Source organism: Penicillium pulvis, assembly GCF_028828015.1.
Source record: "Penicillium pulvis strain IBT 33274 chromosome Unknown contig_1_segment0_segment0, whole genome shotgun sequence".
Classification (NCBI taxonomy): Eukaryota; Fungi; Ascomycota; class Eurotiomycetes; order Eurotiales; family Aspergillaceae; genus Penicillium; species Penicillium pulvis.
In genome coordinates this window covers 1,168,635-1,192,061 of record NW_026643074.1, presented here as the reverse complement: position 1 = coordinate 1,192,061, position 23,427 = coordinate 1,168,635, and the positions used below count along the sequence as shown (strand labels likewise).

The following is a 23,427-nucleotide window of genomic DNA, read 5'->3' as shown; positions in this document are numbered from 1 at the left end:
GGGTTTTATGAATTGAATCGATTATACGAACTATCAAACACTGAGTACATACCCGTAACCATAAACACAAACCTCCAGCTTCTGGCTACATATGCAATTAAAATGGGCCATTCAATCCAGTAGAGCAAATGAAACTATTTCATATTCAATGCCCAGGTGTATGATTTTTCTTCTTTTCTAACCCCCGAAAACAGAAGACCTAGCCTATCAGAACTAGACCAACGATCAAGAGAAATCCAGACTAAATAATCCTAGACATGTATATAAACCACTAAAGATGGCTCTTAGCCTTGAATCCAGAGGCAATAAGCAATCGATCAGACTCCTGCTGCTGCCACTTCAACTTAGCAGCAACAGCGTCTCTCCGAGACTTGTTCTCTCTCTTACCAAGCTGCTGCAAGTGAACCTCATCAGGACCGTCAGCAATCCGGAGTGTCCGGATACCCGCCCAAATATAGGCAAGCGGCGTATCCTGACAAACACCAGCAGCACCATAGGCCTGAACAGCCCGATCAATAATATTCAACGCAGTCTGCGGAACAAGGACCTTAGCCTCGGCAATCTCCTTAAGAGCAGCCTTAGCATCACCCTGGTCGATCTTGATAGCAGCATTCAACACAACAAGTCGTGCAGCATCAACTTCAATCCGCGACTTGGCAATCCACTCTAGGATCACGCCGTGCGAACTCAAAGCCTGGCCGAAGGTCTTCTTGCGCTCGTCGTTTACGCGGGCGATAAGCCACTCGAGGGCCTTCTCGGCTGCGCCGATTGTGCGCATGCAGTGGTGGATACGGCCAGGTCCGAGACGGCCCTGGATAATTTCGAAACCACGGCCTTCGCCGAGGACCATACTGGATACAGGGACGCGCACGTTTGTGAAGGTAATGTGGCCGTGACCGTGGGGTGCGTCATCGTAGCCGTAGACGTGGAGCATGCGGTTGATAGTAATACCGGGCAGACCGGCTGGGACCAAGACGACGGATTGTTGCTTGTAGGTGTCTTTGTTTGTGGGGTCGGATTTACCCATTACGAGGTAGATTTGGCAGCGGGGGTCGCCGGCGCCGGAGGACCACCATTTCTGGGGATGTTAGTAAGTCTCTTAGGTGTGGGTGGATGGATGACATACAGAGCCGTTCAGGACATATTCACTGCCCTCACGACGGATGCTGAGCTCGATGTTGGTAGCATCGCTGGATGCGACATCTGGCTCTGTCATCAGAAAGGCAGAGCGGATCTTGCCCTCAAGCAGGGGAGCCAGCCACTGCTGCTTCTGGGCTTCGTTGCCGTACTTGGCTAGCACCTCCATGTTACCGGTATCAGGGGCAGCATTGTTGGTAGCCTGAACATGTAAAATTAGCAACATATTCAAACGGCGCAACCATTGGAGATGGTATCGACTGTCACCTACCTCTGAAGCAATCTTGCTCTTTCCCAGCAACTCGGCCATCAAACCGTATTCCAGATTGCTGTATCCAGCACCCTGCTTGAAGTGGCTCTTGGCCAAAAACATATTCCATAGACCCAGCTTCTTAGCCTTCTCCTTCAGCTGCTCCATAACGGCAGGGACGGTGTTCCATCGCTGCTCGCCCACGCCGAGCTGAGCGGAGAAGAGAGCTTCAGCGGGAACACATTCCTTCTCGACGAATTCCTCGACCTAAGTTTGACAATCAGCTTGTGTACTTGATATATGACCGTCATTCATGGGCAGGAAGATGAGACGCGAAGTAATTCCACGGCGGTGAGCTGAAGCAGTGCAGTGAGGTCATACCAGATCGAGAGTCTTCTTGGCCCGATCGCTAACGAAAGGAAGAGCGATGGGAGGGATGCGAGTAGAAGCAGACATGATAACTGTTCAAATAAAACCGGGGTAGGTATTATCTGGGGTTGAGAGAGGAGAGAGCGTCGAATATAAGTTGGGGCCAGCAAATTGCGGAGTAGTGGAGAAGCCGAGAAGCGGGATTTTGCCTCGGCCCAGGGCACTTGTTGTATGGCACCACCTTTGCTATCCCTGTACATTAAGTACATACGAGCGATTAATAATATGATTAAATCTGCTCAAGTACATCTCATATACCTTGCTGAACTTCATAATAGATATTTGAAAATGCGTGACTTTCCGTTGTCCCAGGTCTCAATGGGCGCGCAACAGGACACTACATGTACTAGCAGTCTGGGAGTACCAAATATTCCCCGTTTCCCAATGCTCTTGCAAGTATGGTGAGTAGACTGCTCTAGAATTCCTTAACCGACCTGAGCTTCTCGGGTAGAAGAATCGTATTCCCCACTACCACCATTACGAACAACCCCATACCTCGGCTAGAAGTCCGAAACGACTACAAATGCACATTTGAGAATGACACACCATCCATTGCTCCTATCCAGTCCTTAACAGGACATATTACCACATAAAAGAGTCCAAGACCCAGTAACCCATGATAACAGACCAATGAAAAAATAACAAATGACACAAGAGAAGGCATTGCGGGTCATGAAAGAAAAAAGACCAAGGAGATCGAAATCCCAAAGAAAGAAACCACATTGCAGCGAACAAGCCCCGGCTCCAAACTGCCTAGCCCAGTTCAATAAATGATGAACTTCAGGGCAGCCACTTCAAACAAAATAAGACGTCCAGCGCCCGTGTTTTGGATAATGAGCCAGCCGAGGGGTCGGATGAACCGAGGGGTATGTAGTAATACCAGACACTAGCAGCAATGGGAGGAATGGAAGAAGGAAGAACACAAATACACATCATAATGCAGCAAAAACTCGTTCGAGTGCTGCATTTATTCTGTGGTTCGACCTTGCTCGGCCGATGACGATTGCTCGTAGCTCTTCTTGCCCAGCTTAGCGAAGAGAGACTGGGGCTTGCCGGCACTGTGCGCAATGTTAGCATTTTATTCGTGTTTTGCGATCGCGCCTGGGTGCGCTTTGTGGGATCGGATGAATGGTAAAACGTACTTCTTGAATCGCTTGCCCTTGATATCGCTCAGCTTCTTTGTGCAGGGGCTCATGATATCGTCCGAAGGCGAGACATAGGCAGCTGGTTGCCTAAGAAAAAACGGTTAGCATTGATGTCAACCGATGGAATTTGGTCGTTTTGATCTGCGCGGGCAACAGCCAGCCTGGGAGTACACTCACTTCTCGCCGCTATCCTGCTTGCCCTGCAGCGCCTGTCGGTGGTACTCCATTGAAGACAGATCGGCAGACTTCATGTCTGTCTTGTCGACGTTGGCGTTGGCAAGGTGGGTGTTGGTGGAACGGTCAGCCAGAGGCTGGACTTGTGTTGTGGTAGCGTCCATTATGGATGTGTGAGAGTGTTGTGGAAGGACGGAAGTAGATGAGAGGTTTGTCTTGGGTTTTGTAGCAAGATTGATCAAAGACACAGTTGGTTCTGCAAGGTTCAGATCAAGCGGATCGGATAAGAAGGAAGAAAAACGTGTTGTTGCTGTTGAATGAGGAAAAATGCGGTTTGATTGTTGGCCCGGCAACCACCATTATGACTCTCATGACGCACCCATGACATTCCTGATCGGCTACTATTCCTGTCATATTGTTTATGTTTTTAATCTTGGTTTTGTATGATGTAGAATTTGACCGAGCATGCATGGCTAAATGGTAGCTAAATAACAGGTCTAGAACAAAAGTGGGAATATTTATCGTGCATCATCCAAACATACACTCGCCAGATCATAAGGTACCTGGAACATACCCGAACGCCAATACAGTAAATCGTATAAACAGGAAAAATAAAAAATAAAAATAAAAACAATCCATGCAAATGCTCCACCTTCAGGTGGCAAAAGGATGCGGTATGACATGTTTCAGTTGGGACCAGCCCACCGTGGAAACTCAGAATGCGATTAGTCCTCATGGGGTCGCCTCGTCAGATACCTCAGAGAGTTCAGATGCCAGCGCAAAGTCCTCTCGATCTAGATCTGGAGTATGGGAGCTCATCACAGGTGGAGTGCTGTGCGATCGGAACTGTGGCGTCCCAAGCATAGGTACAGATTCAGACAACGAGTCTGGGGACTGCGGCGTGTCAATCTTCTCGTCGTCCATCTCGTGGGAAAGAGGTGAAGTCGGAGTTGGTGGGACGTAGGGAGCTGTTGGGCTGGCAGGACTTTCTTGTGAAGAGGACGTATCTGATAGATTTCGTCGGTGGTTGGCATTCTCATGGTAGGACGAGGTGGGCCGGGTAGAACTTGGGCTAGCAGAAGGGGAGGCGAAGATTGGTGACGATGACCGTAGACTGTAGGAGCGAGCGACCATCCTTTGAACTCGAGGGAATTCCATGTAATTGCTGCCCGAGCCCCGGGAGAATAGAACCAGCGCAAAGCAGCAGAGAACCATAATGCTCTGGACTAGAGTCACTCGTTTCTGGAAAACGAGTTCGTCGGCCAGGACACCCAGCTGTGAGCTGATGGAGTGCACTTCCTGATGATATTTCAAGCGTTGGTGCTCAAATTCAAAGGCGACGGATTTCCAGACCTGGTCGTATTGTTCTCGGAAATCTTTCAGCTCGTTGAGAACGGTCACGTTGAGGTTTTCGAGGAAATTGGAAGTCTTGGAGAGCTGACGTTTCTCAACCTTATTGAAAGCATCGCGAAGAATGCGGGACTGTTCTTCAATATAAAGGAGGGAGAGGGTGGAATTTGACTCGAGCATTTGGAGCCGTTTGTGGACGGATTTGAAGAACGATTCTTGGGTAGTCGGGTTAGAAGAGGGGGGTTGAGTGGATGTAGGTCTAGTAGACTCGTGTGGTGGACTGTTCTCCTCCTTGGGGTTTGTCGTCGATTTTCCGGTGCTCTCGATGGTGGTGTTGTGTGCAGCTGGCTCCGCGGCGACAACCGAGGCATCAGGAGGAGTCGGCATAGCCTTGTTAGAGTCACCTGATTTCCGAGGATCTTCTGCTGCCTTTGGTGGAGCTGATGAGCCAGACTGGATGGCAGGAGCGTTCCCTGTGGAGCCGGTTGAATCTACTCGCTGTGGCTTTGTGGGATCTGTTGTAGCAGTTCCGTCGGGGATGGCTTCTACTGGCGGTTGTTCACTGATATCACAAGTCTCGACAGTCTGATGAACAAGCCCCAAAAGAGACAACTCCACTTCAGTGAGGGAAGCAGGACAAAATGCAGGGACTTCGTCACTGAATGTCTCCTTTTCCTCCTCCTGGATAATCTCATGCACTGGAGGTACGGGTAGATCGGTCTGTGGATCGCTGGGACTTTCTACGGTCTCAACTGATTCCATAACTTCTTCATCTTCAGCCTCGCTGCGACCAACACTCTCATCATGCTTATACTCCTCCATCATGGTCGTTCCATGGACTCGAATAAGACTAACTGGGCAGTAGAATTCATGGCCATAGTGCGTCAAGAACTCGATACGAAGGTATCGAGCCCAGATGAGCGAGTTCTCAACTGCGAACGCCTGTACCTCACGAGTATTCCGTGCCTCGTAAACACCCAATTCTTTCCACTGGTCCGGCTTCGCAGGGTATCGGTCCGATACACTCACGCGGAACGTGTGGAAGATGGAGCTGAAGAACTCATAGTTGCCCAATACGACAGTATCCACAAGGATATCGTCACACAATTCCAAAATTAAGAACTTGTTCTCGGCACGACATTCGTTCAGCATGTAGCTATCCTTGTTTTCAACCAGAACAGCCGAAGAGCCCTTGCACTCTGGATTTGTCTTGAGCACCGTAGCTGCACAATCAAAAGATGCATAATTGAATCGCTCTTTGCATGTTGTCCCGGCATCCTTACGGCGCGAAACATCTGCTTTCTGCAAGCGCTGAGTATTGATATCTTCTTCATGTTCTCCGTCAAGATGATCAGCTGCGTGGGGCGATGGAATCGGTGTACCCCAAGCCGTAGGACTAGCCTCGGGCGTCTCAGCCCCGAAGCCACCGAAGTCCAGTTCAATCTCTGCATCATCCCCTAATGAATCCAGCGCATTATTAATCCCCGGCTGACGTCGTTCTTTTCCAGCTGCCACGACACGTCTATTACCCCCAACATTCTCAGCAGACTGCCCAACCTTAGCCAGATTCTGCTTCTTCCAATCTTCGAACGAAAGGAAACTCGAACTGTCAAGTAGAGAGTCGGTATCTGCATCTTGCTGTTCTTGTTGTGTGGTTGATTCTGCAACTGCATCAACAGTTCTTTCGGTCGTAGCAGCCGACCCTGCTGTATGATCTGCACTGGCGGCAGCATCAGATGCCGGAGTAACATGGTGTGACTTCTGTCCAAGTCCCCATCGCGTCTCAAGGCATACTGGATACCGAAAGATACTCGCCTCGACCTCCCAAATATTTTCCACCGGGCATGTCGTTTCCGATGTGCGGTCGGAGAGTTGGTGATTCTGAGTCGTCTGCACAGAATCCTGAAGCCGATCTCCTCCTCCACTGCCAGATAAAGCAAGCACAATCACGGCGCAGTAAGGCCATGCTATCCTTGACCATCCTGCACTCGGCATCCTGGTCGTAAAGATAGCAACCAGCGGCTATCTGCAGTCGGATGTGCGATGACTCCTCGGCTTATTCCAGCCACAGAGAGCACCGACAGGGGGAAGTTAAGATGAAACTTGCAACTGCAGTGTAGATCCAATCCCGAATATGATTTCACTCCGACAGGCCCGGCAGTTATGATATGCGCATGGTGCGGTGGTGGCGAGACCAATCGCGAGCTCGGACGTTATCTGCGGAATTTCAGGGTCTGAGGGTACTGGTAGGAGGGAATTCGTAGTTGCAGCAACGGCTGAGAGGAGATTGGATTCGATATGGCGTGATCGTTAGGTAGATTGGGTAGTGTGCGTTGGAATTTTTGGATCGAAAGAAGCGAGGGGAAAGGCTGGTCAACGGGAGCTCTAGGCGCGACAGGGAAAAGTGGATCGTGGCATCTCGGCGGTTGAAGCTGGGGTCACCGCCCTTTACACCGCTGATCCTTGCACTGTGCACGAAGGACAAGTATACGTGGTCAGAAGAGGCTGGGGGCTTTTAGCGTGATATCTTTGTTGCCCAAGAGTCTAGTGCTTATATTGTTGAACGGGGGCTTTTTCATTTGTGTCATAGTGAATCGTGATTGTATTGCCTTGGCGTATTTAACCCACTATACTGTAGCGGGGTCATCATGAGGCCCCTGCTGTAAGACTATGGATGAGTTAGAATGTATGAAAGGCTAAAGTGTTTTAGGTGTTGTACGAAACAAATTAGAATGGTTCTACTCCACTTAGAAAAGGGTCTTAGGGATCAATGGCAGATGCTATCCGTTATGACCAGAACCTTGAAGTTATCTTAACTAACACTGCTGCCTGTGAGTGAAAATCAATCTAGAGGTCTAAGACGATAGTTATTACAAGATGGAATTAGGTTACTTAAGTTCTTACGCATGCTTCGTACATCCTGAAATGCAAATGCAAATGCGTCAGGCCGCTCCCACCTGCTCCACTTGGGGATCCACTTCCAAGATCAGGGACAGCAGCCTTACTAAAGTCAAAAGAAAAGCTTGACCTGCAGCTGCACACCGACCTTTGAACTGCAGCTAAGGTATCCCTGCAGTATGTTTCGTGTAACGCTGATTGAAGCCTTGAAAGTTGTCTACATGGAAAGGAAATAAGTCTTCACGGATGGTGATCAATTTTTCCTATGACATATAGAGCTAGTTACAGTATATCTGCGTCAAAGAAAAACGGCCGTGTTTCATCCTGCAGTGGGAGCCAAGATAGGTAGTTGGACTCCCATGCTGCCAATTCAATCCACAATTCTGTCCTTTTGTCCAAGTCGCTTTTGTCCGAATGCGCAAAGAAATCCTCCCCCAAATGAATTCCACACCCTTCTAGTCTTTTTGGTTGATGCCATCGCCTGCCTTCTGCTGCTCCCCATATAGTACAGAGGTAAAAGAAAAAGAACAATGAGAGCAGTGCCGCAGTATAGACTGCAGCGAGTTGAGGGACAGGAGGCGAACACCAGCAAACAAAACCTAAAAAATCAAACGTGCAGGAACAAGAAAAAAAAACAATTAATGTATAGCTGGTAAGGGTTTTTTTGAACTTTTTTCCCAACTGAATCGAACGAGGCAAACAGGACGCAAGGGACAGGAAAGAAACAGAATTGAAGGAATCAAAGTGACAAGCAATAAAATATGCTACAGGTGTAAATCGTGCCAGCCACCAACGAGGTCGAGGTCTTCATCAATGCTACCATCGTAGGTAGAATGCTTGCGAGGAGAGCCCTTAGGAGCGTGTGCAGCGTCACTGCGCCAGTCCTTAGCGAGGAAGTACTGCCGACGGCGATCGATCTGAGGCGATTCGCGCTTAGTACGAGCGGCCTGATCGAACCCGGAAGACCCCATACCCCAGTCACGTCGCCAGGTACCGGTGGCGTGCTGGGGATTGAAAGGCTCGCGAGTCTTGCAGTTGCGACGCTTGTTACCCAACTCGGACCACTTGTCAAGATTGGACTTCTTTGGCGACAATTGGCGGGGAATGGGACGAGGGGTGCTGCTCGAGCTTCCGGCGTTGCTATCGACGTCCAAGGGGGTGGCGCGAATGGCTTGCGGGGCAGTTGATGAGATGACCGGAGTATTGGAGCGATCAATGGGAACAGCGGAGTCCAGCTCGCGCAGTCCCGACAGGTTATCCGGCAAGCGGGTATCCTGGCTCTCATGACTCCAGCTGCGAGAGTTCTGCTCACGGCGCTGCTGGAGGTCATGATCTTCGTTCTCTGACTCCTCCTCTTCCCAAAGATCACTCCAGCTCTTGGAGATCTGATCCTGGGTGTTCTTCTTGCCAAAAACCATCGCCAGAGATGGCAGAGGCTTCGTGGCATGACTAGGAAGAGACCCAGTAATGGGAACGGGATCAGAACGAGCAAGCATGGGACGCTTCTGCTGAGGAAGGTGAAGCGAGGTGAAAGACTCGCTCATGGCAGACTCGATAACGGAGGCCATCGAGGGGGCTTCATGAGTCGAGAACCACGAGGTGCCAGCCACTTCGGAAGCGGGGAAGAGATCCTCGGAATAGCTCTCGTTGTCGGGAATGGCAGAGAGCTGTCGGGTATGTTGCTGGGGGCTCGAGTGCAAGAGCTTGGCCCAGGGGAACGAATCACCATGGTTGACATGGGGGCTCTGGATGGAGGGAGTGCGCAGGGGCTCACGATTGGCAGTCGCAGGCACAACCTCATCACGGTCCTCGGTGCAGAACTCATCCAAAGACTCATCATCAGTGGTGAACAAAACAGCGCGGACAATGCCCTGGCGCAGCTCTGACAAGGAGCGCTTCTCTGGGTCAATGGACAACGAATGAGTCAGGATGTCGTAGGTATCCTGAGACATATTGGGGAAGATGTCGAACAGTGACTGACGATCACGAACGTAGTCCGAGAACAGCACATCGGAAACCGTGGGTGTGATAAAGGGGTTGCGAGAGAACAGAATGTTCAGCAAACAAATGCCAATGGACCAAATGTCAGCCTGAGCAGGAGAGTAGCCCGAGCTGGGCGGGTCATACTGCTCAGGGGCCATGTACCGGTCGCTACCGACGCAGGCCTCGTAGGACCAGGAGTCTCGGGTCGCAAGACCAAAGTCACCCAGTTTCATCGAGCTATCAGACATGAGGAAAATATTCTCAGGCTTAATATCACGGTGATAGAGGCCCTTGCTGTGCATAAAGGCGACCGCGTCAACAAACTGCAGCATGAAGTCACGAACATGCTCAGTCTCCAAGGGACCACGGTTCAGGCGGATAGCTTCGTACAGGTCACCATTGGCACAGAACTCCAAAACCAAGTACATATGGGTATCAGTCTCGAAGGAGTGGACCAGGTTGACCAAGTTCGGGTGGGAGCCAAAGCGGCGATGACACTCCAGTTCCTCAAATCGATCGTCCATTGGGAAAGGATCCGAGGAATCAGAAGACGCACTCTTGGGCAAGCACTTGATGGCGACATCCTGGTCGGTAAGGGTGTCCTTGGCAAGGAAGACCATCCCAAATGAACCCTGGTTCAGCGGGGCGACTGTTCGGAAGCGGCCATCCAACATTTGGCCCTTCACGAACTTGTTCTTGAGAGACTCCATGTCGGTGAACATGTTGATGGGAGATGTGAAAAAGGGGAGATGTAATGAGATGAGATAAAAAATGCAAAACACAAAAGTGATGTAGGCTCCAACGACAAAGAACAGTCTATGAATCGAATCACTCAAAAGGTGCACGTGTGGAAAGACGGGTCCAGACGTGACAGGTAACAGCAACCAGGCTATTGAAATGATTAAGTTTCAAGAAGGGAAGAGAGAATCAGGCCTGTGATCGAGAATTGACAGGACCACCGAGACGGATCAAAGAACAAGGTTGACGAGTGATGTTCCGAATCGGTTCAAAGGGTCATAAAAATATACCAATGAAACGAGAAAGTTGATAGACAAGGAAATGATGTGGGGGCGCAGAGCGCAGCTGAATGGACCCAGACAAGGGAGTATGGACGCTTAAGGAAATGGGGTAGAGACCGTTATGTGCTCATTTGTAGGTCGTTTTCGTTGTTTAAAAGGGGCGAGACAAAACGGTGAAAGAGTGTTGTAGTAACGGAGGACGAGGTCTAAGGTTATAAAGCCTTAGAGTAGTCGAGATGAAAAGAGTCGAGAATAGCGCTGCGTGATATCGTGATTTGAATGGGAAAGTATAGCAAAACGTAAACAAAAAGAAGCCTGTGAACACCGGGTTCAAGGTCGGAAGCCGTGACTCAGAGGGTTGAAGTTGAGATTAATGAGTCATGAGTGGGACCGGTAGGCAAATATGAGCGAAGATAGATGATCGAATCCAGAGGAGTCCGAAAGGGTCTTCGAGAGCAAGTCCCAGCTTAAAGCAAGCTAGGGTATGGGTCGAAGGCCGGTGGAGAGTTGTTTGGGATCCTGGGGAACGGAACAGCCTTCAAATCCAGGGGGTCCGGAAGAGACGGAGTGTTCAATGCCAGGTTCCCGAGATGAAGGAACTCTCAATCGCTCAAAAGGCGCAGTTCACCAGGTACGTATGAAGGGTAGACAAATCCGCAAGGACGTCTTCGTAGAAGTTGAACCAGGACGAAGACGGGGGGCGAATGGAAGTCGGGGTAAGGAACAGTTGACTGGACGAGGACCAGGCGGAACTGTTGCAAGTTTGAGAGTCACGTTGAAGACTCGATCAGGAGATTTTCGGTGAAGAGTATCGGACCGAAAGCAACGAGGTAGATTGGGTAGCACTCCTTGTCGGATGGCAACAGCGAATTGAGGTACAGTAAATATCGCCGAGGATCGAGTGCAGTCCCGGAAGAGGATGGGAAGATGATGGAGAGCGGGTGAGAGAGAAGCGAGGACGAACGAGATGGGTGTGATGGGAAGGGAGTAAGAGAGAAGGGAAGGAACGAAGGAGATAGATGCAGGGCAGTACAGAACTAAGGAGGAGAAGGAGTCATTAGGAGAGTTAGTCACAAGAAGTGGAGTTCCCTCATACACGCGGTACTTCGGGTACTATGGAGACACTTGGTCATCACGGGGTACTCTGGCAAGTAATTAATGTAATGAATGACGGTACTATTACTGTTTTAAACGGGGTTCCTCGTGCGATCTGCACTGCCCCTTCCGGTTTCTTCCATACTATCTCCCGCTTCCGTTGAAACTATCTGTTGTTACGTACGGGTCCCGGTATCAGTAGAACGCCACGCAATCCAGAATCGTCCATGTTCATGAACCTTCCAGACATTCCACCCTTGGGAGACGACAGACCCTGGATCACGGAATTTTGAAATGACGAACTTCATTGTCAAATTGCCATTGTTTATCTGAGATGACGGGATCAATTCCCTTATCTTCAACTAATGAATTTCGATACATTAATCCATCCCCATCTCCTACGTGATCGACAGACCAACTCAAACTGACCCAAGATACCCTCGTCCCAAGGTTCCAAACTCTCATTCCCAGGAAATAACTTGGGACCTGCAGTCCAGAATGAGTCGTTGTTTTTCCCAGCGGCAGTCCAGCAGCCGGAGGGAGGGTCAGAATGGCCGAGCCAGGCTACACCATTCGCGGCCGAGGGCGGATCAAGGTGGCGCACCTAGACTGCATGTGTCGCAATCCGCAGCGGAGTCTGGGGCAACGGCCAATCATGAAGCGCCCAAACATGCACTATTTCCAGCGTGCATGACGCCATGGATGAGTGATGGCGTGATGGTCTTTCATTGGTGGTCCACCCACTCCCCCTACTGCAGGCCCCGGAGTCTCTTAGCCGGGGCCTGTTGGGCCTTGAAGGTTAGCTTGGACCTGGTTGATACTTCCGCAGGTACGGAGTACGGAGTTCAAGGGGGCAGAAGAAAGGGGGCAGAATTTTTGTACCCATGCATAAGTTCCTCTCTAGGTAATTATGTTTTATTTGGCCCCCAGTGGCTCCTGCATGGCTTAACTCCTGAATCTTCCAACTGTACGCGCCCATACCATAGGAAGGCAAAGGCAAGGTTTCTTGTGTCTTGGGTACTTGGTCAAACAGGGCTTCCGCGTGCACCCAGGGTCCCCACTTCAATGTTCCATTTCTGGGACACCACCCACTTTGGCGCGCGGGATTTTCGAGACAGCAAATGTGGCAGATAGGCGTGTACATTTTGCGGGGAGGTCAATCAGGGGAGGTCATGCTGCTGATCCCGATTAGGTGGAGCCACTTTACCAAAAGAGACACGTACTCGGGTCTTCGGGTGGGGGAAAGATCCGAATGGTCTAAAGAAAGAATGTAGACCCAAGTACCGTGTACATGAGTCGACTGTGTACCTCATATACTCTGCGTTGGTCTCAGACACCCAAGCAGCTACATGTGCCACGGGCCTTTATCCCGAGATCCAGCGGTGAAGGAACTAGAACTGACCGCCTCCTGCGAGGACAAACCTTGCAGCCCATCTCGAGAGTCCAAGTGGCACGACTGGGCATAGCTCATGACGTGGTTTCACATCACGCGATAATTTCCCCAAACACCATCAAATTAATAGTCTTTTTGAAGCTGATCGCTTAGATTAATGTTTTGAGTGGTTAGTTAGATGCGTCGATAATCTCGACGGGAACGGTTATGTGCCACTTGGGGTTGCGTGCATGATAAGCATTCTACGCCATATATGACAGGGCAACGCCGTGCACGGCTCAGCTCCTGATCTCCCCCTCCATCAGTTAGCTGCAAGTATGTTTCGTCACTTAGAGTATCTATAATGCACGACCGGACGTACAACTTATCGAGTTTAGAAGCAATAAAAATGCGCCAAGAAATGCAATGCGACCGACCATATCAAACTCTGAGTTTGGACTAAACCAGAGATAAGAGAGTTGAAACTAAACCTTCGTATTTAGGATCCAAGTATCCTCGATTTTAGGACCATGTCCTGTGGACTGTGTCTATTGGAGGGAACTGTTAAGGATGAGGATTACAGCTAAGCCAAGTAGAACTCAGTATAGTGGGTTCTTATCTGCATCCGGTACAACTTCTATCTGCACTTTAAATTCCTTCGAACCGTGGATACTCTCTTCTCTGATAAGCTAGTCCCTGATAAGATAGGGCGGAATCCATGGACTCAATTATCACCCTTTTTTGAGATCAACTTTACCCCGCACGATCGTCATTCATGGGCGTGTTCACAATACTTTGATGTTCAAAGGGGGATGATGTGCAATCCGACAAAAAATGGGGGGGTCTATTATGGCCTTGTTGTTAGCACTTGTCGGGGGCTGGGGGATTCCCACCAGGGTCTGCAGTAGACAAATAGGCTATGGATTCGTCATGTACTCTTACAATCTGCGACTTGAGATAATAATGAGATCACCCTCCTTATCATAATTAGTATCTGCCACACCTCACATCGCTAGCGCCCCCCTCGACCATACTAGTGCCTCGTGTTTTCTTATTATGATCTTAGCCGGGGGTCCGGTGCCCACTCGGACTAACCATCTCGAGAATGGCGCAGCTAGAAGAAATGAATGGCGTTTCACACATGTCCGATTGTTGTACCAGTCAACTGGAGTCAAAGTCAAAGTCACCCCGGATTTTGGTCTGACCCAGAAGTAAACAAAAGAAAACATGAGCATTGACTCTATTGCAATCAATGCCTGTCTGCCTTATTTGCAAGTACTGGATGTGTTTACCCCTCCAATCGGTATCCGGTTGGGCGGAGCAATGACCCCTTTCAGGGCTGAATGCGTCCATCATTCTTGGTTGCCACGGACTATACATGTCAACGTAAAACGACTTGACATTCCCCCCCACCTAAAACACCTCTGGGTTGCATGTTATCGCATAATCCGATCTCGGAATATTCATCTAAAGGACAACGTAATAATTCCGACGTGCGGAGTTATGATTAATGCCATATGCGGGTCTTGAAGTCATGTTGATATCATCTTGCTAACGAAACTGATGATCCGGATGTCAACATTCTCAAGTCCGGGGTATGCCGCTCCGATCTGTATTTGCTTCTGTTCTTTGGTCGTACGACACGACCCGTTGCAGCCTATACCCCAAGAGCAGTTCAAAAGTGACGATACATGCACATGAACTACGTGCATGTATAGCCGGGTGGTCCCGTTTTCAATCGATGTCAGCACTTTGGGGTCCAAATGAAGTATCCTATGAAGTCAGTTCGGCTACCGCGGACCAGCTGCGTGGAGATACTATGCCTCTAGGATTGGAATTCGTATTATGAAAAACTTCAGCGACAGTTTATACATGCATGATATCTAGTACAGTCATTATTGTTGTGCCTACGAGATTTAGCGTAGTGTCTAACGCCATCTGTACATGATGCCAAATAGTACTGTGGTGACGAATGTTTCTTTTTCAGGTAATACCTAGTGAGAAAATGGCGTAGCGTAATTGATAAGGTCTTGGAGGATAGTTTGAAGTGCAACCTAGGTTTCGAAGACCATTGAACAGAGCGTCCCGCAAATTGAGTGGGTTAGTGCATTGTTTGCCACTTGAACTACTTTCCATAACAGTACTTGCTTTGTGCATGAAGTACACATGGTCCAATTGTTTCCAGCCCTTTATGCAAGCGGATTTGTGGCAAAAAAAAAAACGATAAGCAACTTCTGGTTCCGGTTGGTATCCTCGACGAAAGCCACTGATCTAAATCACGTTTTCAGACTGGGATAGAGGGAATTGAACAGCATCATGGTCTGTGAGACCTGGGCGTTTGAGGAGGCTGCCTTCATGGTTGGATCAACTAAACGTCCTGGGAGCAGCCCCGGTAGACAATTGCTCTTCCAGCCAGCAGCTTGGGGGTATAACAGAAATTAGTTCTTAGTGTATCTGAAAATGGAAGCTACCGCATCAATGCTCACAAAGATCCCAGAGGGGCCACCTCTCTCTTCGACCTATGGGAGTGGGAGCCATGGGTCTGGTGGCGCTTGCTGTGAACTCGCACATAATGGAGCAGGAAGAATTATGCCGTGGAGGTGCTCCATCAATAGGTGATTTGACATTGACCTCCACAAGATACTGCCGCCTGAAGCTGTATAATATGGTTGAGATTGAATGATAGTTTGGATGGTGCCGTCAATGGGCACAGAAGTCTACATCAGGTGCTTGCCCCATCATCGAAGACTGTAAGTAGACCGTCGTTCATTAAGACTCTACACGTTGGACATCCAAAGTCAGTCTTAGTGTTCCTTGTTCCTTTTGGACCCCATGGTGATTTAAAAATTACTTGCTCCGAGGAACGGGAAACGAGGAACCCATATCGACTCGTCGTCGACAAACCTCTGCGTAGTTACAAGCATCAAAATATGCATGACCAGTATCTGCAATATCTTCATCATCCCCTTTGCTATTCAGATGCTGTAGGAAAAGCTGTATAGCCGACTAGAATGGGGTGTTTCAGTATGAAAGAGCCCATACTACTCGCACCTTTTAACCTTGTTGCTCGCCACAAGTACACTTTGCCCTTCCAATCTAACGCCCTGTATGTTCCTACCTTCGGATATCACTTGCCCAAAACCCTTGTGTTAGACCTCTCCTTTCTCCAGATGAAAAGATAATCCGGTTTGATAGCCCCTGGTCTCACTCAATCCAATGACCTCCTCAAATAAGGGACTGCCTCTGGGGCGGCCCTACCCCATTCTTATTTTATCGCTTTCTCACCACATCTACTTGTAGTTGGTCACCAATTCTTACACCTGCTGTCAAAACTAACTTGCATTTCTCTTTTCTACAATAGCCTCTGGGCAGATTGCTGGTAGATTTGGTTTGTGGGGGTGGTATGCAGATGGAGATGGTGTTCCAATCTACTACGATCCCGAGGTCCTATTCTAGTGGTGAAATTTTAGAATTTCGTATATGACTGGCTCATATTGCTGATCCGATACTATTGTGTGCATGCATAGGTATAACATTGAAGGGTCTTCCAAGAGTTTGATTGAGTCGACTCATCTTTAGAAGCTGGGTATACTGTATATATATACTACGCCTTTGTTTATATGAATTCATTCATCTTTGAAAAATAACGTATTTTCTCATAAATGTTTATTCCAAGTAATTTATCCACACCTTCATTTCTGCATGGCATGAAATAGTCCAATGAATTTGACCTTCCCAGTGTTTCAAGAGTTTGATGTTGTTGACATTGGCGGAGTTGTACTTTCCGATATGGATGTTGAACCCCCAAATCGGGCTAGTGACATTCTGCCCTAACCAACTCCCAAGGTTGTTATAATTAGCCTGCAACCCCACGCCACTTGTCTTGTCCATGATCGAAAATATTTCAATCAGAATCATTGCGATTGGAACTTAAGAGTAATATTTGGTGAGACTGGGTATGATACACACGGCGTCACACAATCGCTACAATATGCCGTCTGCTACAGGACCAGTTGGCATACGCCAGTGTTAGAATCGAGGTCTAATGCAACATAACAACATTTCGAAGGGCAGACAGGGTGTTTTCGGTGGCAAAAGAAACAATGGATAGCCCTGACTACCCGTGGGCTGCGATTCCACCGCTCAAGTGCTCAGAATCATGTCCATATCGACATGCCCTGCATAATATGACGATAGTGGCAGAGGCAAGAATCCCTTTAAATGTTTTCGAAGATCATTATCTCTTGGATCCAATCTTATATCTCGAATCTTATTTCCCACATTCTTTCCAAGGTGTGATCTCATACCGGCCATCACCCTGGCACCAGGGTTGATCTCCCCGATACTACCATCAACTTGTATGGAATGTGAGCCCCACCAAAGATCAAAGATATAATGCCCATCCATGGCCCTCCTTATCGCTTCATATCTCACTCTTGATCATACTCTCAAAAGTTTGCATTATAATCATACCCGTTAATATATTAATATCCTTCAAACAAGATGAAGCTCTCCATCTACGTTCCTCTTGCTACATTCCTGGCCTTCTTCGCCGTTGCCGAACGAACAGACGATTCTCCCAGCGTTTGCCTTGTGAGTCTTCCAAGATAAGCCCGACGAGCAATATTAAGACTGCATACTGACAGCTCCGGAAAACCAGAACACCTGCCTGAACGAGGCCGCTTTGGTGGCTGGCTGCTCCTCACAGTGGGATCACACTTGTACCTGCCCGAGTAAACCCTTCATGGATACGCTTGGAACGTGCTTGACAGATTCATGTACAGACGATGACTTGACAAGTATGTCATCGTATACAGCTGTGTGTGATTTTGAGTAGAGCTGACGTTGATAGTGGCGAAAAAACTACACCAAGAGCGCTGTAACAACAACAATGATTCCGATGCTTAGGCGGGCCGCTGTATAAACTATGTCTTAACTTCAATGATACATATTACGCAATAGAGGGGTTTCAAAGTCCAATAAGTTCCTCTCGTAGTGTAGCACATGATCCGATAGACGAGACTTGGGTCTAGGCCATTCTCATATTCCTTCCAGGTGAATGTGTAGGAGGGCAGATCATAGGGAACCAATTTTAAGACTCCGCAGGGCCTAGAAACTGTTGCTCAATAGCACAAGCTCTGCTGATCAGACTAAGCAGTTGTACTGGCCTGGTTCGCCGCTTACCTCGCCATGAAGGGGAAGCGGATGGCCTGGATGTTCCGTATTACGTTCAAGAAGAGAGCTACACAAAAAAATGAAGCAGATCAAGATGACCCATGGAAAACTCCATTGCGATTGAGACACGAGATATCAAGGTAGGTGGTAGACAGGAAGAACAGGAAGAAGGTTATAAGGTCCGGAAATAATTTTTTCGTTCTTGAATTCGTATTCTGAATCAACCAATAACCATCTAAGCCTCAGCAGCGAAAGCAGAGGGGAAGCGGCGCATGTTGTCCTCGATCTTGCCGTGGCCAGTCAGGAACTGGACGTAGGCACCATCCTGCTTGAGCTTGCCGGCATCGCGCATCTCGACGTACTGCTCGCGACGAACGGGGGTGAAACCCCAGTTCTTGGAGACAATGATCTTTTGGCGACCGGGGAACTTGTACATGGAACGGCGGAGGGCCTCGATGGCGGTGGCCTGGTTGGAGTCACGGGTGCGGACGGACAGAATGACCTGGCCGATGTTCACACGGGCGACAACACCCTGGGGCTTACCGAAGGCACCACGCATACCGGTCTGCAGACGATCGGCACCAGCGCACGACAACATCTTGTTGATACGGACGACGTGGAAGGGGTGGACACGGACACGCAGGTGGAAACCTTCCTTACCAGCGATCTTCACGAGGTACCTAGGTGAAATTGTTAGAATCTTTGACAGGTCGAGGGTAATCGGATCGTCGGTCGGACGGTGCGGAGATAAGACGTACTTGTTGGCACAAATACGGGCGGCCTCGAGAGCCTCGGAAGACAGCTGCTCGTACTCGTTGGAGACAAGGTGGACACAGGTAGGGAAGTCGTCCACGTTGGCCTTCTTACGACCGAGATCGAAGATGCGAATCTTAGCATCGGGAACACCACGGTTGAACCGGGACTTAGGGTAGGGCTGTAGGGGGAAGCATGTTAGCGATCGAACTTGCCAAGCCGTAACTTCATGTGCCCATATTCAAATATCCCAAGTCTGCTAAAGATTTTTTTTCCTTCAGCAGTACGCGTAGTCCCCTAGGGAATCTGAAGCCAGTCACCAAATTCGCGAACGTTGTGATTCGCCGTTGGATGCGATCATGGTGTGCCTCCAGTATTCCCTCCAGTGTTCCCCCACAACCGAGCTTCCGCACACAAAATTCAAGAGATCGAAAATCGGCAACGCACCTTGTTCTTGCAGTAACGGTAACATCTCGCGGGACGACGGGCCATCTTGAATGCTGGAAATTAGGCGGACTGCACTTCCTGCGAACTGGGGATAGTTGAGTGTCGGTTGGTGTCGAGGGGCCGAAGGGGAAAAGAAGAAAGTGCCCGGCGGGTCACGGGATTGTTTGATTTCCAAGCAGCGATGTGGCGAAGAGCCCTAAGCCCTAGTAGCGGGCCAATCACATAACTCTCCGAGGGACCCACTTTTATGATTCAACTGCAATCTGATTACTGAGCATTACGGCTTGCCTACGATAACGGGGTTATTAGGGTTTACATGTAAGCTTGGTAGTCAAAATCACGTCAATCGGATTATAGGTCTAAGTGAGGAAAGATAATTGATCTGGTATTGACGAGGATGTAAATGCTTCCCCATCATCGTCAATATCAAACGGATCATCTCCGCTGACTCTTCCCCTTGTAGATGTCTGGTTGGTTCTTTCTGCTATGGATCATAAGTTGATATTTATACTTCATATGCGCTGTGGATCCTCCAGTTAAGTGGTCACAGCACAAAATCCCAAACCAAAATCTACCGTCACCAATTGCCCCAAGTCAATCCATTTACTGGGTGCCAGTAAGGATGTCCGAGTCACCAGCGTCGAGAATAGCCATTGTCGAGCAACGGAAGAGCTTACCGCAAGCGGTACCGAGCTCAATCTATTTAAGTAGTTAGTATTAATTTAGCCATAGAGCGAGCCATTTGTCTTTCCAAACTTACGTTGTTACCCGAAAAGTGGTGGACAGGGGTCTTAGCCAGCATAGCGTAGTACTCGAGCTCACTCTTGCGCAGAGGAGGAGCGTTGGCAGCGATAATGACCAGCTTGGCCTTACCAGAGCGCAGAGTCTTCATGCAAGAAGTAGCACCCAGGGTGACTTTACCAGACTTCATCACCAAGGCGAGCTTGGAGTTGACCTAGACTACTTGTTAGCTTTTGATATCACGGAATATCTGTAGCCGAGTAACTCACATTGTCGGAACCCTTCTTAGACTTGGGGGCCATCTCAGCGCTTGAAGTTCTTAACGAACTTCAAATTTAGATATGAGGTAATTAAGGATGCGCTCCGGCGTGATCGTTGATGAAGAACATTTCCGGATTTGGATCTGAAGCAATCATCTGTATGTGTGGACGGGCATACAGTTGTACCGATCCGGCGGTGAGACTAAAAACGGGTCAGACAACATGGACACCCCAGGCAACCGTATGTTTCACCCTTTTCACCCCGTAATCTCCATCTCGTAATAATACATGCTTGCAGCCCGATTGTTGTCTTTGATGTTATGCATCGTCTTGGGTAATATGACCTACTTCTTCCTCGTAGTCCCTATAATCGTTTTAAATCCCGATACTCCCATTGTATAAATATCTCTTTCACTTCTTCCCCATATGTAACAGCCCCCATTTACCTACTTTGGTAGTTATTACTTTGGTATTTTTAGGTACCTGAGTAAGGGACTCCACCCGCATTCCTACCAAAAAAAAAAAGTTCAAGGCCTCCTGCAATCGGCCCTCCAATCTCTCTGCTGTCAACATTCCAATCCGCGCTCAGACAGAGCTGTCTTCGGTGCTTCTTTGGCTTCCATTCGCCATGTGGCAGGCAATCAACCTCTGACAGTTTTACATTCTTCGTTCCATACAACCACTCATCTCCACCAGATCCACCCGTTTTGACCGCCCATTGATACACCTTACACAACCCTTCACACCCATTCTGACCAAATCAACCATCTGATTTGGCTGAGTTGGCTGCAAGAACCCTTTGTTTCTTTATATACATAGCCTAGTCCTTCTGGGCCCTGGGTCCCCGCACAATGTCAGCAACGCCTCGAAAGCCTGGAACCCCCGGCAGTTCCAGCAAATCATCGCCCGCAGATCCGCACCCAGCCAACGGGTCCACCACACGAGGACATGCACGCTCGCCCAGCGCTGCGAGTAATGGTCACAACCGTTCCCCCTCTTTGAGAAACTCGACCCCTGTTTCTGCCCGTGCCGCTGCGAGAAAACCCGGCCGATCCAATTTGAGCATGTCCAACGTCCCACGGATTTCCAACGACCCTTCCGAGGAGGAGGCGCGGGCCCAAAATGCGGCCCTCATCGAGGAGCTGCGGGAGCAACTCCAGAAAGCCGAGACGGCCTCCGAGCAGTATCAAAAGCAACTTGGCGTCCTGCAAATGCGCTTAGACGAAGCGATTAGTGAACAGAGCAAGCTAGAAGATCAAGCTCATGAGCGAGACACCCGGATTGAGACTTTGAGCAGTGAGATCCGGGAGCAGAGTCGTCAAATCCGGGATATGGAACAGAATCATGATCAGGAGCGGAACGCGATGCTGCAGGAGAAGGAGCAACAGGCCAGCCGGGAAGAAGAATTGCAGGCCACCATCCAGCGCCTGAAGGGAGCGGTGGCGCAGAAAGATATGCGCATCAATACTGAAGGTGACCGCCACCAAGTCTCACGATCTTGTAAGATGTGATATTCTTGATATTCTTGATATTCCGAAGGCTAACAACTCATAGCAAGTTTCCGGAACCGAGCCTCCCCGGACCTGGATGCTCAATTCGCCCCCTCCTCCCAACTCGAGCGCAGCCCCTCCCGCAATAATTCCAACCTTCTCCTCCAGAAAGATAAGTTGATTGAATCGCTGCGCCTGGAGCTGGCAGAGTCACAGATCAAACTTGTGGAGATGGAGAATAAAGGTGGGGGCCAGCAGCGCGAGTTAGAGAAGGAGCTTTTGGATGCTCGCATGGCTAATGCACGCCTTATGGAAGACAATGAAAGCTACCAATTGCTACTCAGTGAAAAGACCCTTACCGGCGATTTCACTAAGGGCGATTTCATGCGAGATGTTCATCCTGGAAAGAGTTCCAGTGGCGGGCTAGGATCCTTGGCTGACGAGCTCGAATCTGTGGATGAAGAAGCCGCCGAAGGAGACCCGATACGCAAGGTTGACGGAGAGCTAAAGAACCTCAAGGACCAAAACAAAGCCTTGACACTTTACATTGAGCGCATAATTAGCCGTGTCCTACAGCATGACGGTTTTGAGCATGTTCTGGATCGCAATGATGACGATGAACCCAAGAGCGATAAAGCAGCAGGCAGTGAGAAAGAATTGCCTCCCACACCTCCTGAGAAGGACGAGCAGGCAAATCAGACCTTCCTGCAGCGGGCCAAATCTGTTGTTTCGGGCCACCCCCCTCGCTCTCAGCCCCAGCCCCGATCTCGTCCGACCAGCATGATGCCCCCGCCTTCCATCCCACATACCAATGCAAACGAGAACCCGGACACTGCCCCCAGTATTCCAATTCGCGCTCAGTCAATGAGGGCAGGTCATCGTCGCGCCCGGTCCGAGCAGGTTGATCCGAGTGCTGCCTCTGTTGTAGGTGCGATGTACCGCGGACGAAACTCCGGTGGCCCAATGAGCCCTACAGCCATGGGGCCAGGGTCACGCCAGAGCATGTTCTCAGGAACTCCTAGCTACGTATCTAGCATGAGTCGTGCGCCGTCCATGTCCAGCCAACCAGACTATATCGGACGTAGCAGCTCCCCAAGCGTTACAAGTGATATGCTCGGAGACAATTCCTCAACGGGAGCAACCTCCAGCCCTCCACGTTCAAGCAGCGGCATGACCAATTATACCGGCGCTGTGATGACGCAGAATAAACTGCGACCCCTGCGTCTTGTGAGCGATGCAGCCAAACTCGAAGAAGAGGAGGCTGCGCGCAAGAGGGCGAACCGCGCGAGCTGGATTCCGTGGTTTAACAAAGCCAACCCGGAGGAGCAGACCCAGCCTTAGCTGGCCTCTGTTTCGCCTGCTGGAACTCGATGATTTGATGTGATATCGGAACTGTCTTTACCATATTTATCATACCCCTTATGTGATGCACATAATGCGACCCATGTCACGGATGGCCAGGATACTGAGTGTGATCTCTTGCTTAATTTGAACTTGTTTTTACTGTATGATTGATGCTTGAACGACTTTTCATATGAGGAAGAGGGGGAGCAACGGCCAGCTGGGCCTTCAACGTCGAAGTAGACATGGTGCCCTTTCCTCAGTACTTCAGAGAGAGTGGTATATAGATCAAATGTTTGTATATTGTGCTCCTCCAGATGGTGAACTGTACCAGACTAGACCATAGGTAGATAACACTCAAAGAAGCT

At 49.4% G+C, this 23,427-nt stretch overlaps 8 protein-coding genes across 8 annotated transcripts; 2 read left to right on the top strand and 6 right to left on the bottom strand.

Moving 5' to 3' along the window:
- Nucleotides 1-271: 271 nt before the first annotated feature.
- N7503_003398 (uncharacterized protein) lies at nucleotides 272-1,843 on the bottom strand (the record flags this gene model as incomplete). The annotated part of the gene is made up of 4 exons (XM_057062945.1): nucleotides 272-1,078; nucleotides 1,127-1,339; nucleotides 1,409-1,654; nucleotides 1,769-1,843. 4 exons carry the CDS (start codon nucleotides 1,841-1,843, stop codon nucleotides 272-274), a joined length of 1,341 nt encoding a protein of 446 aa, XP_056923860.1.
- An 887-nt stretch (nucleotides 1,844-2,730) lies between these two features.
- On the bottom strand, nucleotides 2,731-3,387 carry N7503_003397 (Spo12 family protein). Its single transcript, XM_057062944.1, has 3 exons — nucleotides 3,139-3,387; nucleotides 2,959-3,048; nucleotides 2,731-2,874 (listed from the first exon to the last, which is right to left on the bottom strand). The coding sequence occupies exons 1-3, from the start codon at nucleotides 3,297-3,299 to the stop codon at nucleotides 2,784-2,786; spliced, it is 342 nt and encodes a 113-aa protein (XP_056923859.1). The 5' UTR covers nucleotides 3,300-3,387; the 3' UTR covers nucleotides 2,731-2,783.
- Nucleotides 3,388-3,867: 480 nt separating this feature from the next.
- On the bottom strand, nucleotides 3,868-6,480 carry N7503_003396 (Sad1/UNC domain protein; the record flags this gene model as incomplete). The annotated part of the gene is made up of 1 exon (XM_057062943.1): nucleotides 3,868-6,480. The coding sequence occupies one exon, from the start codon at nucleotides 6,478-6,480 to the stop codon at nucleotides 3,868-3,870; it is 2,613 nt and encodes an 870-aa protein (XP_056923858.1).
- A 1,667-nt stretch (nucleotides 6,481-8,147) lies between these two features.
- Nucleotides 8,148-10,088, bottom strand: N7503_003395 (putative serine/threonine protein kinase; the record flags this gene model as incomplete). Its single annotated transcript, XM_057062942.1, has 1 exon — nucleotides 8,148-10,088. The coding sequence occupies one exon, from the start codon at nucleotides 10,086-10,088 to the stop codon at nucleotides 8,148-8,150; it is 1,941 nt and encodes a 646-aa protein (XP_056923857.1).
- Nucleotides 10,089-17,351: 7,263 nt separating this feature from the next.
- On the top strand, nucleotides 17,352-17,760 carry N7503_003394 (uncharacterized protein; the record flags this gene model as incomplete). The annotated part of the gene is made up of 3 exons (XM_057062941.1): nucleotides 17,352-17,445; nucleotides 17,513-17,651; nucleotides 17,705-17,760. Exons 1-3 carry the CDS (start codon nucleotides 17,356-17,358, stop codon nucleotides 17,758-17,760), a joined length of 285 nt encoding a protein of 94 aa, XP_056923856.1. The 5' UTR covers nucleotides 17,352-17,355.
- Nucleotides 17,761-18,040: 280 nt separating this feature from the next.
- On the bottom strand, nucleotides 18,041-19,348 carry N7503_003393 (60S ribosomal protein uL16). The gene is made up of 3 exons (XM_057062940.1): nucleotides 19,228-19,348; nucleotides 18,786-18,961; nucleotides 18,041-18,707 (listed from the first exon to the last, which is right to left on the bottom strand). The coding sequence occupies exons 1-3, from the start codon at nucleotides 19,270-19,272 to the stop codon at nucleotides 18,263-18,265; spliced, it is 666 nt and encodes a 221-aa protein (XP_056923855.1). The 5' UTR covers nucleotides 19,273-19,348; the 3' UTR covers nucleotides 18,041-18,262.
- Nucleotides 19,349-19,637: 289 nt separating this feature from the next.
- On the bottom strand, nucleotides 19,638-20,362 carry N7503_003392 (60S ribosomal protein eL30). Its single transcript, XM_057062939.1, has 3 exons — nucleotides 20,238-20,362; nucleotides 19,988-20,182; nucleotides 19,638-19,926 (listed from the first exon to the last, which is right to left on the bottom strand). Exons 1-3 carry the CDS (start codon nucleotides 20,268-20,270, stop codon nucleotides 19,831-19,833), a joined length of 324 nt encoding a protein of 107 aa, XP_056923854.1. The 5' UTR covers nucleotides 20,271-20,362; the 3' UTR covers nucleotides 19,638-19,830.
- A 717-nt stretch (nucleotides 20,363-21,079) lies between these two features.
- N7503_003391 (uncharacterized protein) lies at nucleotides 21,080-23,059 on the top strand (the record flags this gene model as incomplete). The annotated part of the gene is made up of 2 exons (XM_057062938.1): nucleotides 21,080-21,728; nucleotides 21,783-23,059. 2 exons carry the CDS (start codon nucleotides 21,080-21,082, stop codon nucleotides 23,057-23,059), a joined length of 1,926 nt encoding a protein of 641 aa, XP_056923853.1.
- Between the last annotated feature and the right edge of the window lie 368 nt (nucleotides 23,060-23,427).